The sequence below is a fragment of the Mustela nivalis genome, assembly GCF_964662115.1.
Source record: "Mustela nivalis genome assembly, contig: HAP1_SCAFFOLD_2856, whole genome shotgun sequence".
NCBI lineage: Eukaryota > Metazoa > Chordata > Mammalia > Carnivora > Mustelidae > Mustela > Mustela nivalis.
The window spans coordinates 1-14,178 of record NW_028133809.1 but is presented as its reverse complement, the minus strand read 5'-3'; the positions used below and the strand labels follow the sequence as shown (position 1 = coordinate 14,178).

Genomic DNA, 14,178 nt, shown 5'->3' with positions numbered 1-14,178 from the left:
TTTCTTTTTTAAAGCTTTAAGGTAGATGCCTACATAACACAGTATAACATTCGAGATGAATTATTAAACCTTTATTAACATCATTCTAGTATTCTGTTAGCAAAAATTCAGACTTTTATCACTTTACTTCCTTATAATGAATTATAAAAAAATAGAATTATCTCTTTATTCAATCTTGGTGAATTCAAAAGAATACACAGCCATTAGGAATATATTTGAGAAAGAAAATCAGCATATGAGCTTTAGAAATTATTATGTTGTCAAGTACAGTTTTATAGAATGTTTAAAAATTTACTTGCACAGTTGAAAATTAATCTTGAATCAACCAATCTGGTCTATTTGTCACACTGCTAATGAGTCAACTTAATTCACAAAATGTCATTCTGCTTTGCTAGATAAGGTATGATACATCTGTAATGGCCTATTTTATTATAAGCATGGGATAAACATGTAAGTATATTGAGAAACGTGTTCTTAGAAGAAATTATTCACAGTATTTTAGCAAAAAGAAAAACTCTGTGTAGACACATTTTTATTTTCATTTTGAGTAACTTTTTCAGGACAATGACTTATCACTGGTATTCTTAGATTCTTTTAATATGATACATAATTTATTAGCACATACTAATTAAAGTTTTTTTTTACCTCTTTGGGATGAGATTTAATTGCATTGTCCATTAAAAAATATTAGAAATGAAACCTTGGATTCTGTTCTGCATTAGAATATTGTGACATGCCAGTATTGGAGAATGCCAGAATCAGAAGTAATAGCCAGTGGTTTAAAGTCAATGACAAGTTGGACTATGAGTGCCTTGACGGATATGAAAGCAGAGATGGGAGCACAGGTTCCATAGTATGTGGCAGCGACGGTTGGTCTCATATACCAGCATGTTATGGTAAGTGCTGTTTTTTTCAGGTATTCTTTAATTCAGGATTAACAAAATCAACAAAATATATTTAAAATGTTCCATTTTGAACAAATTTGCATTATTTAAATTCATTATTAAGAGATGATGACTAAAAACAAGTGTCTCCTGATTCAATGCAACCTGGGAGAACCGGGTGTTTTAAAGCTCAAAGACAATAATTTATCTTTAACACAGTACATTAATGTGTCCTATGGGCCATATGCATGATAGATTTGTAAATAAAGTATAATCATGTTTCTTAATCCAAATGCAGTCTTTCATATTATTTTAAATGGGGTTCTTTTAGTGTATGGCATAAGAAACCCCAAATTATAGTTTCTAACAATTTCCTCAGCTGTTTTGCTCTTGAGTTTCAGCTTTTACACTTTCTACCTCAACTGTTAATTTCCTCAGCTCCCAAAGCTTTCTTTTCTGACTTTGACAAGTTCCATGGACAATTATTACATGACTCTCTCTGTGTTTGCGAATCCACTATTTTCTAGGAGTAGGAGTAGGACTTGAATCTGTGGGAAACTTGTGTGGATTTAGAGTGTTCCAAGCCAAAGGAACAGTTTGTGCAAAACCTTGACAATGAAACAATATTTGGGAAATATCAGGGTGAGCAGGTTCTACTCAAGATTTGGGAGAGTTTTATGGACTGAGGCTGGATAGGAAGCAAAAAAGAATTATTCAGGTTATTTTCAAGGCAAGTCAGCCTTTAGATTAATTTTTTTAATTGATAAAAATCCATAAAGAAGTCTTAAGGAAAGCTTGTGGTGGGGAAGAGAGGATTCACAAGTTTATGCAGGATGAGTCAGTGTGGGGATTGGGATGAGGTGACGGCTGACGAGCTGCAAAGCAGAACACATGCGAGATCTACTTTCTTGATAGAAAACACAGCTGATGTTTACTAAATATTGGATGCAAGACAGAGTAATGGTCAAGGGATTCACATGCTTGTTTTAAATTTTTTTCATAAGCAAGCGGCTAAATGGCAATGCTTTTCTATGAGATGGTGCTGACAGAAGAAAGAGCACGTTGGCAGGAACATCACAGCTTTTGATTTGCGCACGTTATGGTTGAGCTGCCCAAGGACAGTCAAAATTGGATATGTAAACTACAGAGCTGAATATATGAGTCTAACTAAGAAAGATAATATTTAGAATCGTCACCCAATAAATGATGACAGCAAACTGGAAAAGAATACAGAATAAAAAGGGAAGAGACCTCAAGACTGAGCCCTGAAGCATTCCAAAGTTTAGGTGTCAGGCAGAAGAGAAGTGGGTGGCAAAGTAGCTAGAAAAAAGGAGGACCCAGAGAACAGGGAGAAGAAAACATTTTGGAATGGCTGTTTTCATAGATGTGGAGAGAAGGAAGTGATTAAAGGATAAGGAAGTGAATCCTGTGGAGTCAGCCAAGTCAATTCCAATTCCATCATTGACTAAATTCTAATTCCATTGTTGACTAAACATGTATCCTAGGGCAATAACCAAGCTTATTTGGAGCTTTGTTCACTCTTCTTCATCTGTAAAATGTTTTAATAATTACAAATGCTCTGCTATGTCAAAGGATTGTTTTTCATTTTAGTATGATTCTAATATTTAAATCCCAGTTTTTAATTTTGCAAATTAATTAGCAAGATAGAAGAGTTCCAAATTTGAAAAATGCATTTTATAATATTTAGGAATGTCATAAATGTCACAAATTTGATAAATTTAAAGGGATAATTTTCATATTCTTTTTTTTAAGATTTTATTTATTTGACATAGATCACAAGAAGGCAGAGAGGCAGGCAGAGGGAGAGAGGAAGGGAAGCAGGCTCCCCGCTGAGCAGAGAGCCCCACATGGGGCTCGATTCCAGGACCCTGAGATCAAGACCCGAGCCGAAGGCAGAGCCTTTAACCCATTGAGCCACCCAGGCGCCCCTAATTTTCATATTCTTAAATTGAATCAGAATAATCAACAGTTTATTAACAGATGATATAAATTAGAGGCTCAATAAAAATAGTTGTATATTATATAAATACTCAGGACACCTAGAATATGCCTAGTTATGTGACCTTGAATATGCTTCTTTACTTTGTTTCATGTTTCAGTTTATGGTTCAGTTTTATTTCTTTACTAATATAATTAACATGATATAATATAATATAAAAAAATTAAGCAATTTTAATAGTGTCTTTAAGCCACATTAGAAATGCCTTAAGTGTGTTCTGGTTCTCCAATTATATTTACATTAAATTAAAATACCAATTCTTTTTTGAGTGCAATTTTAAAATTATAGCATCACTCTTTTTAATGCAAGAGAATACTTTCCTGTTTTGACAGTACAAAACAATATCACTTATATTTTATAAATAAATGGCAGTTATAAAATTAGATCCAATATAAGCAAGTTGACATTACAAATAAATTTTCAGGATACATATACTGCTATTCAATGCCTTAATATTCCTTAGTCCTCTATGAATTTAGGTGTGTAAAATCTAATATGGAATATTTTTCAAGGAGGAGGATTTATCTGATGCCCCTCTGTATATGCAGTATTCAAATCCTCATTTTTATTTTACTTCAGTGATGATTGATTAAATATTCTCACTAAATTGTTTGACATTTTTTTATAGAAATAGAATGCAAGGTTCCAGAAGTAGAAGAAAACTTAATTGTTAATCCCAGAAAGAACAAATATAGAGTTGGAGACACGTTGAAATTCTTCTGCAAACCAAGACTTAAAAGAGTTGGACCAGATTCAGTTCAATGTTACCACTTTGGATGGTCCCCTAATCTTCCAACATGTAAAGGTGAATATCTATCTTAACAATTGCTAAAATAAGAATTAGGATTTGGATATCAGCCTTTTTTTTACATCTTAATTTTCTGTTGGCTTTGAGTGTGTCTATAATCTAGTGCATTAAGCCAGGACATGTACTGGGTGGGTAGATCCTTCAGACTCCCTTAGTTAAGCAATTAATCTCCAATGGTTTCTTGAAATATGTAGTGGAAGTATGCATAGATACACATATGATGTCTCACATTCCTTTTGTTGTTTTTCCTTGTCTACAGTTTCACCAATAATATTGGACACTTTGTATAGCATGGGCCTTTCCTCAAGTTTCATTGTGTCTAAATAATATTCAAGCAACTTATTTTCAATTCAATCATATGTATGCTTAATCAAAGTTAAAACATCTTGATCAAATGCTTTTCTCAAATCATGGCATTTTCTCCAACACTTTTGATAAAATGTTTCCATGAAATATGAATATTGCTGTAATTTACACAACCACATTTATTAATTGGTTTGCACACATCTTTAGAATATCTAGAATATTAAACATATTTTCTGGGCTTAAATATACTTCCAATGCCCTTGTTCAGTGTAAATAATAGAACTGGGAAACATGTTTCTGATGTAATGCCGTTGTTTGAGAATGCTATAAAAATTATATTGTAAATTACATTAATTAATTTTTAAAACTCTCAATTTTATGGATTTTTAAGTCGTAGAATAGATAGATAATTTAACCATTATTTACACAGTATTTCTCTTCTAGAGCAAACAAAACAGTGTGCTCCACCTCCTCAACTCCTCAATGGGGAAGTTAAAGAAACACAAAAAGAAATCTATGAACACAATGATTTGGTGGAATATGTTTGCAATACTAGATTTCTGATGAAGGGTTTTAAAAAAATTCAGTGTGTTGATGGGCAATGGACAGACTTGCCTATATGTATTGGTAATGTATAAAAAGTATTCATATTTAAACAGAAATCAACAGTGTATTCATATAAACACATAAATTGCATTTTGTAAGTAAACATATTTTTGTGAAATTTTCGCAGAGGTGGAGAGTACATGTAGAGATATACCTGAACTTCATTATGGCTCTGTTGTTGAGTCTTCTGCCCCTCCCTATCACCATGGAGATTCGGTAGAGTTCAATTGCATGGAAGACTTTACAATGATTGGACACAAGTCAATTACATGTCTTAATGGAATGTGGACCCCACTTCCTCAGTGCATCGGTGAGAAGACACTTGTCAAATTGACAGTCAATGAAATTTAACATTTTATTGTAAAAGCCATTATTGCGAACATATTTTTGAAATTGAGGTATAGTCTTGAAAATCACTGGTCGTAGGGATACGTGGGTGGCTCAGTTAAGCATCTACCTTCCACTCACTTCATGATCTCAGGGTCCTGGGATGAGACCCCCACATCAGGTTCCCTCCTCAGCCGGAGTCTGCTTCTCCTTCTCCCTCTGACCCTCCTCATGCTCTCTCTCTCTCAAATATGTAAATAAAATCTTATTTTTAAAAAGTCAGTTCTTCAATTATAATGAAAGCAGACATTGCTTGTAGCTCATTATAGGTCTACAAATTAGCAATAGAATTTTATCAGTGTTTCTGTCCCTGATATTAAAACTGTTTTTAAGTATGAAGCTAAATTTTACTTATGGTTATTCATATTATTTAAATAGGAGTACTAATTGCCAGGAAAATAGAACACTTTTGTTTTTAGGTGGTACTTTTAATTTCAGGCCCTGGAAAAAGGAAGTTAATACCCACTTGCTACCTTCCTAGAGGAATCTTGCCTCTCTCCAAGTCTCTAACAATTTCCCAATCTGTTTCAAATGCAACAAGTTAATGTGCTGAGGGTGGATGGGCCACAGGCCCTCTCAATCAGTAGATTGACAAAGAACTCTGTCAAAAGAGGCAGTCAGGGTTAGGCCAGAAGCAAATCTGATGGATGACTTCACTCAGGTTATGTATGTAAATCATCCTGACCTTTGGATGACCAAGTCTTTTATGACTAACTTGGAAAATATTGGGGACCCTTCTCATTTTTCTCTTGGAATGAGTTCTTTCCTAGAGTTTTCCTGAGTCCTACATTCAAAGAGAGCTCTGAGTGTCCCGTCTTACTTATTCATCAGATTTCTAGGCATTAATTGTTCCAAGGAGAAGGCAGGGCTTAGGCACACCGTCCATGAGAGCAGAGATTTACTACCTCTTTTGTTCGTGATGTATTCCCAATACCCAAAAGACTGGCAGACATACAGCACACATTAAACAGGAGTTTGTTGAATGAATCATAAGTTTGGTTGTTTATTAATCCTTATGTTTTTGCTAAACACATTCCCATTGGACGTACAGTCAGTCCTTCAAGACCAAACCTCATCTTTGTCCTCTTCTATCTCCACAAATGATCACCCCTTGCTTCACATCAGGGAAAAACCTGAAGTTATAACGGGCATGAAAATGCTCAATTTTTCATTCTTATTCTAAATTATCTGCTTCAATTATTATTCTTTCCTGATATCAGAGTTGGCCTTCCAAAGGTTAATCTTCTACCTATATTCAGCTTAACCTAATCCTCTTAAACCTATCATAGGCCTTACTCCAATTTTCTTTATTCAGTATTAATATCGTACCTCTAGCAAGTCTAGGTGTTCACTCTTCTCCAAATGTTTATTTTCTCCTAATAAACAAAGTAATTCTTTCAGAAACTAATCAGTCATAGGGCAATGACAACAGCCACCACTCTTTTTGACTATAGATTGCCCCTCAGTTACCATCACCTGAACACCTTGTTTTGTCTCACTCAACATTGTGGACAAACCTTAAAAACAGGACAAATTCTCAGCCTCTAGTGTGCTTTGAATCAGTCTCCTTTGTTTTATTTTTTTATTACAAACCATTAATTACTTCTTTGGTTAACCATTAACAAATCATTAACAAAAACCTACATCAACTCATATTTTATCAAATCTAAAATGTACTTCACTCTGCATTGAATTTTGAAAATATGTATTTATATAAAAAGTTCGTATATTTAACTCAGAGTCAGTAAAGATGTACTATTATAGCTTTATAGTATTGAATTATAGGATGAGCTGGCATATAAAATAGCTCTTCAAAGATTGTAAGAGTATAAAGAGGAAATAGGTTGTGGCTTTAAACAGTCAGTATCTCATTCCAAACATCTGTTCCTTTCTTTTAGCCATCATGCAGAAGATCAACTTAAATATTCTGTAAGAGACAACTTAGCTGTACTTTTCTTATTGTATTATTACATTATCTTTTTGAAAAAATATATTTAAGCTAGCAATTTCATATATTCTACTTCCACAGATAAATGTGGGACCAAATGTAGTCAAGGTGATGACTGTTCAGTATGTAGATCATCCTAAAAAGTGAGCCTCTTACACTTTTCTAATCCCCAAAGTGGGGAAGGTATTTATGATGGACATTGTCCCGGAAATCTCCAGGAATGGGCATGAGACTTATGTCCATACATAAGAGCCCATCTCATGCCATATGGTCAGGAGTAGATTGGTTGGTGGGATTTATGGGCTCAGATGGTAATTTCATCATACTATTGACTCTAAACTATTTTTTTGTAGTAGTTACTTTGATTCTTATTAGTCTTTTCAAAGGAATATCTTCATTTTATAGCAACCAATGAACTTGAAAAATGTAAATACAGCTTGACTAGAAAAGAGGCACAACAATTAGGTAAGACTGTATATGATCATAACAAGAAGATAAGTTATAAATGCAGAGGAACAACAAAGCTGAAATACTCAACATGCATAAATGGGCAATGGAACCCCGAACTAAGCTGCACAGGTAAGCTCTTGTTTTCAAAAACTTAATCTATTTCTTCCTAACTTGTAATTTTAGTATTTTTGTGTCTTAAAATTTTTTGCTTATGTATCAGTACACATAATTTTTCAGCTGGAAGGAAATTCAGAAACTAGCCCAAACACTATACCTAAGAATTAATTGCATTAGTGCCTTAGTCGGCTATAAAACAAAACCCAGAAACGAGGTTGCCTTAAATTAACATTCTTACAGGTAGCTGTAAGAATTAGTGTTTGGATTGGGAGGGAGACAAACCATAAGTGACTCTTAATCTCACAAAACAAACTGAGGGTTGCTGGGGGGAGGGGGTTTGGGAGAAGGGGGTGGGATTATGGACATTGGGGAGGGTATGTGCTTTGGTGAGTGCTGTGAAATGTGTAAACCTGGTGATTCACAGACCTGTACCCCTGGGGATAAAAATATATGTTTATATAAAAAAAATAAAAATTAAAAAAAAATAAAAAAATTAAAAATATATATATGTTTATAAAAAATAAAAGAAAAAAAAAGAATTAGTGTTTGGGTTTTCTTTGAGGCTGAAGAGAGCACAAAGTTGGCATTCCTCTTGTCCCCCTCAAGTTTCCTTTCCTGTTCCTGGAGAAGCCTCCAGATGTGCCGCAAATCTGAAGTCTGTCCCTGAAGCTAACGTTCCAGGACACGTAAATAGGCCATGGTCACAGCAAGCCTGGGGGTGTATTTCAATCCAATGTCTGGGTAGTGCCCTGGAGTAACCTGCCATGAATGACCTTTCCAGTGTTACAGTCCTGTGGGACCCAGAAAGGCAAGCCTCTCTGGCCAGGAGAGCCAGAAGATCAAGGAGCGTCGCCTCTGTGGGCTGAGCATGCTTGCCAGCGTTAGCGAGGCTGCAGGAGAAGACAGAGCTCGGGCTCCAGGAGAGCCCTGGGCTGGAGTGCATCCGTGGGTGGTACCAACGAGGAGAAAAAGTGTCAGCATCTCCATTGGGGGAAAGAGTCCCAACAGACCCCTGCCCCTCAAATAGATGTTTTAAGATTAGCAAATGAATCTCCTTCTCATGTGTCTAGGTGTTTCTCCAACTCCTCCTTTCACGTGGGTCCCCTGAGGTTCGTGACTCTGGCAGCGCCTGGGTGGCTCAGTGGGTTAAGTGACTGCCTTCCAATGAAGTCATGATCTCAAGGTGGGGGGGATTGAGCCCCACATCAAGATTTCTGCTGAACTGGAAGTCTGCTTCTCCTTCTCCCTCTGCCTGTCGCTCCCCTTGCTTGTGTGCGCTTGTACTCGCTCTGTCAAATAAATAAATAAAATCTTTAAAAAAAAAAAATCTCTGTTCTCTGCAGCCCATTGGGTCTCCTGGATGTGAGACCCTTTGGTTTTCAAAGCCAGGTGTTTTGGGGGCTCATCTTGCTTTTGCAAGTCCCAGAGTTTGGGGTGCTGATGTGAGACACAAACCTCTCTTTGCTCAGGGAGAAGCTTGTGTGGGAGAACACCTGACTGTATGTGGCCCTGCCAGGGGTGGGGTTTCTGTCCCTACTAGGTCTTGACTCTCCTACCTACCTGGAAATGGCCCTTTCACTGTTTGTTGTGAAGGAGCTCTCCAGCTAGTTTTCAGGTCCTTTCAGAGGAAATTATTCCATATACATCTGGTGTCGCTGGGAAGAGGTCAGTTTCTTCCTGCATTGGTCCTCCCACTTGAATCGTTCACATTGATTTTATACTCTGACACTATATCACTTCCATTATTCATTTCAGGTACTATTTTGTAGATATGTTGCAATTTCTGTAAGCAGTTATATCACTGAAAATACAAGATTTTATTTTTGCCGGTTCATTTTTATTTACTGACTAGGACCTCTGGTAAACTGTTGAAACAAAGTGATGAGAACATATATCTTTGTCCCATTCCTGATCACTGGGAGAGGGTATTCAACATTTTACCACAAGTATAATGTCAGTTTAGGATTTCTGTAAATGCCCTTATCAGTTTAAGGACATTGCCTTCCATTCTCACTTAACTGAGAAATTTTATGATCACCAATGTTGAATGTTTTTAATGCTTCTTATGTATCTCTTGATATAATAATATGACTTCCTTAATTCTGTTAATACAGTGAGGTATAGACATGAATCTTGGGATGCTGAACAAATCTCTCTTCCCTAGAGTTAACTCTACTAGATGGTGACATGTTATTCTTTCTACATTTTCATGTACTCAATTTGCTGATATATTTTTAAGGAGTTTTGCATCTATATTCATGGGGAATATAAATTTATAGTTACTTTTTTCTTTAAATGCATCTCCCAAGTTTTATTACTAGGATTATCGTGGCCTCATAAAACAAAATGTGGACTGCTTTCTGCTTCTCTGTTTTCTGAAAGTATTTATGTAATATTATTATTACACATATTATTATTTTATTATGTTTACCTTAAATGTTTGATAGACTTTGCCCACAAAGTCATCTGATATATAATTTTCTTTTTTTTGGAAGTTTTTCTTGATGAATAATTCATTTTGTTTAATAAGTAATGAAATATTCATGTTTCCTTATTGTCTTTTGTCAATGCAAGGAAATTATATTTTTGAAGAAATGTCTCTCTTTTATCTAATTTATGAAGTTGATTGGTATGCAATTGTTTTAATAGTCACTTAATATTCTATCTTCCTTTTAATTATGTAATTTGTTAGTATCACTTCTTTCATTCTTGACATTGATATTTGTTTCTCTCTTATACTTGATTATTCTTCTTGGGTTTTTTTTTCTTCAGCTTTATTAGTATTTCCAAATAGCCAATTTTAATGCTTAATTTTCTTCATTTACTCTCTCTTCTATTTTTTTAGCCTTATTAACATTCACTGTCTTTTCTGTTTTCTTTTTTCTATTTGTCTTCCTCAATTTTCTCTCTTCTGTGGGCTTAACTGTTTTTTTTTATTCTAATTACATTGATTTTAATTTTATATTTCATTTCTTAAGGTAGAAAATTGAAACATGGATTTAAACCATCCTACTTTTTAAAGAGAAACTCCATTTTTCCCTCCCTGCTGTAGCAGTCTCAAAAATTTTATATACATTTCATTTTCATTTAATTCTATCTGAAATGGTTTCTAATATTTCTTGTGAATTCTTCCTTAATATGTCATTTATTTACAATTTTTTTGCTTAATTTCCAAATATTTATTTTTTCCTAAATAGATTCATTCTCTTTTAAGAGTTGATTGCTGTACAAAGTACTGCAAAAAAAAAAAAAAAAAAAAAAAAGAAAGAAAGAAAGAAAAGAATGATTTTTAAAACTGGAAGTAAAATAAAATACAAATAATTAATTAAAACACAAAAATATAGAGAGACTTTTTTTTAAAAGCATAAACAGATGATTTGCAGAATAGTAATTTTGCCTTTAGGGAAATTTAGTTGCTAGACCAAACTCTGGCAAATGTATCAGAAGTACAAATTAAGATTATTAGGGCAGAAATGGTTAAATATCAGATACAGAAGAAACTCAGTCCTTGATACTGCATTGAAAAAATATGCCAAGATATTTGGAACAAATAAGAAAAAAGTTTCTGGTTAAATATAAAATACTTCTACACTTAGAAATAGAAAATATGAGAAAGAGAAAATATAAGATAGAAATAGAAAATATTAGTAAGCATGAATAGAGTGTATTCAGTCAAATATTTCTCTTCATTGACTACAAAATCTTGGTTAACTGAAGGGACTTACAAGACTCCCCAGATGGGGTGCCTGGGTGGCTCAGTGGGTTAAAGCTTCTGCCTTCAGCTCAGGTCATGATCTCAGGGTCCTGGGATCGAGCCCCATGTTGGACTCTCTGCTCAGCATAGAGTTGGCTTCCTCCTCTCTCTCCACCTGCCTCTACCTATTTGTGATCTCTGTCTGTCAAACAAATAAATAAAATCTTTAAAAAAAAAAAAAAAGACTTCCCCATGTACACTCACATAACGCCTTTAATGAAATAAACGCACTACAGGAGAAAGCAAAATCAAGGAATCATAAAGAGGTCCAAAGCCTCCCAGTAGAGCCATCCAGAGTCTTCCCTCAGTTTTGAACAAACATGCTTTGTCTTCAGATTAAGAGCTGCCACCATACATGTGTGGTATCTCAGTTCTTTGGGAGCTCAAACACAAGTTGACAGAGGAATCATGTGTCCCTGCTGGTCATGCAACTGAAGCCAGCCTGTCTGATCTGTTCAAGAGGGTGCATTTCATTAACCTTCCTACCTCTCAACAGTGTAGGCAAGCTAGGAAACAGTATCTCCAGAGAGTTTTGTAACTTTAAAAACACAGTTTAAGGGTGCCTGGGTGGCATAGTTGTTAAGCGTCTGCCTTCGGCTCAGGTCATGATCCCAGGGTCCTGGGATCCAGGCCCCACATCGGGCTCCCTGCTCAGTGGGAAGCCTGCTTCTCCCTCTCCCACTCCCCCTGCTTGTGTTCCCTCTCTGTCTCTCTGTGTGTCTCTCTCTGTCAAATAAATCCGTAAAATCTTAAAAAACAAAAACACTATAAATTATTAAGGAACATATCTAATCCTTATCTTAGCCAAGAATATGTAACTGATAATTATCATTTGTTTCAATTTGTATCAATTGATAATTGATCATTAACGGTATGTAATTCTTCCTCTTACTAATTAGCTTCCATTCCACATCTTGTGAAGGTTTTTAATCCAATCACAATACATTTGATTATGGATATCTGTAAATAGGATCCAAATATCAGTATTTATTTGGTGCCTCTTACTGAGTGGACAATTCAGTTAGAACCTCCAAATGGTTAGAAATCATTAAAAGTTGCAAATGTTTTTCAGTGTTTACATAAATTATGCAAGATTTATCACAGAAAGAATAAAACACAGTTACTACAAGACGGTGAGACTATAAACCACATGTGATATATTAAATTGCTCTACAAGCTGATAAGTATAAGATGTTTAAATATAATAATATATATTTAATATATATTATTAAATATAATAATGTCATTATTTAATCATTAACAGTACATTATTTTTGAGTTTTCTGTTTTAATTATCTTTGTAATATGTTTAACTTATAATTTTTAATCAAGAAATCTAATTTTAATATTTTTAGAAGTTAGCACACAGCCGTGCCCCCCTCCACCTCAGATTCCCAATGCTCAAAATATGGCAACGACGGTGAATTATCAGGATGGAGAAAAAGTATCTGTTGTCTGTCAAGACAATTATATAATTCAGGGTGCAGAAGAAATTGTGTGCCGAGATGGAATATGGCAGTCAATACCACGCTGTGTTGGTCAGTAGCCCATAACTTGCTTTATAACATTCTTCCAAATGACGTTAATGCTCCTCTGTGCTCTGTGTAAAGGAACCTTTCTCTAAATCTGTTTCACTTTACCTCGAAGCAGTAAATTACAAACTAAGTATACACATCAATCGGTATTCTAACACTTCTGCTGTGAAATGAACAGACAACAGCTTTGGGCTATTGTGCAAATACCATAGAAAATTTCTGTTTACCCCTATTTTACTCCTCATAATGAACAGGACAAGAATGAAGGGGCATAGCAAACAAGTAGATAATAGCATAGATTTTATGGAGATACATATGCTTGCAAGTTGCAAATGTTTTTCAGTGTTTTGGTATCTAATTTGTCCAAGTTATCCTTATTTTAAAACCCCAAATGGTATTTGATTGCATTTTTCAATTTATACATTGTATCTATACTTGACCCTTTGATCTCTGTTCTTCATACAGAAAAACTCGGGTGTCCTCAACCACCTCCTATAGAACATGGAACCATTAAATCATCTGAATTTTCAGAAGGAATAAAAGAAACATTGAAACCTAATCTTTACCCACATGGCAGCAAACTAAGTTACACTTGTGAGGATGGTTTCGGGATATCTGAAAAAGAGGAGATAACATGTGAGGTGGGAAAATGGAGTTCTCTACCCCTGTGTGTAGGTGAGGACAGTATGCAAACTAAAATTCTAGTTTCAATTTTCAGTAAGAGCCATTAATATAAGTGTCATCAAAGTCATGAGAAAGAGGTCTTTAAAAAGAAAGAAAGAAAAACAAACTCTCCTTTAGGTTTCTTAATATCTAAAGTCATTTATATAATCATGTACTTTACCAATTTCTGCATAATCAAATCTATCCATTTTTGTTAATTTTATTGATTTGCTATAGAATCAGTTTCAATGATGGCAATTGTCTAATTAAAACTAGGTGTGTAGTGCAATTAAACCTACCTATTCATATAGGTATGCCTATTCATATTCCTACTATTTATATAAGTTGTATGTAACTTTTGCTTTGCTTTGCCATCAGCATTGTTTTTCTTATCATTTCCTTCTTGATTTTTTTACAATATATGGTACTAATCTTAAGATGATTAACTCCCGATGCCTTCTTTTTGTTATTCACTATATTGGTTTAAGAAACACTGATAGTCTCTCTCATAAATATATTGACTTTTTTTTTATTTTTTGATTTTTTTAAGTTTTCTTAAATTCCAGTTAGTTGATGTACAGAGTAATATTAGTGTCAGGTGTGCAATATAATAATAAATCAATTCCATACAGCAACTAGTGCTCATTACAAGGTCCCTCCTTAATCCCCTTCACCTATTTCACCCATCCCCCTAGAACTC

General features: G+C 34.7%; 1 protein-coding gene across 1 annotated transcript in view; it reads left to right on the top strand.

Moving 5' to 3' along the window:
• LOC309858589 (complement factor H-like) overlaps positions 1–13,490 on the top strand; it is a gene marked incomplete at its 3' end in the record, with an annotated part of 39,961 nt that extends 26,471 nt beyond the window's left edge. The window contains exons 4-10 of the mRNA XM_082751305.1: positions 723–896; positions 3,533–3,709; positions 4,463–4,645; positions 4,752–4,934; positions 7,365–7,424; positions 12,636–12,818; positions 13,281–13,490. Of these exons, the coding sequence (XP_082607431.1) occupies positions 723–896; positions 3,533–3,709; positions 4,463–4,645; positions 4,752–4,934; positions 7,365–7,424; positions 12,636–12,818; positions 13,281–13,490 (1,170 nt within the window). The remainder of the gene's footprint in view (positions 1–722; positions 897–3,532; positions 3,710–4,462; positions 4,646–4,751; positions 4,935–7,364; positions 7,425–12,635; positions 12,819–13,280) is intronic.
• Positions 13,491–14,178: the final 688 nt, after the last annotated feature.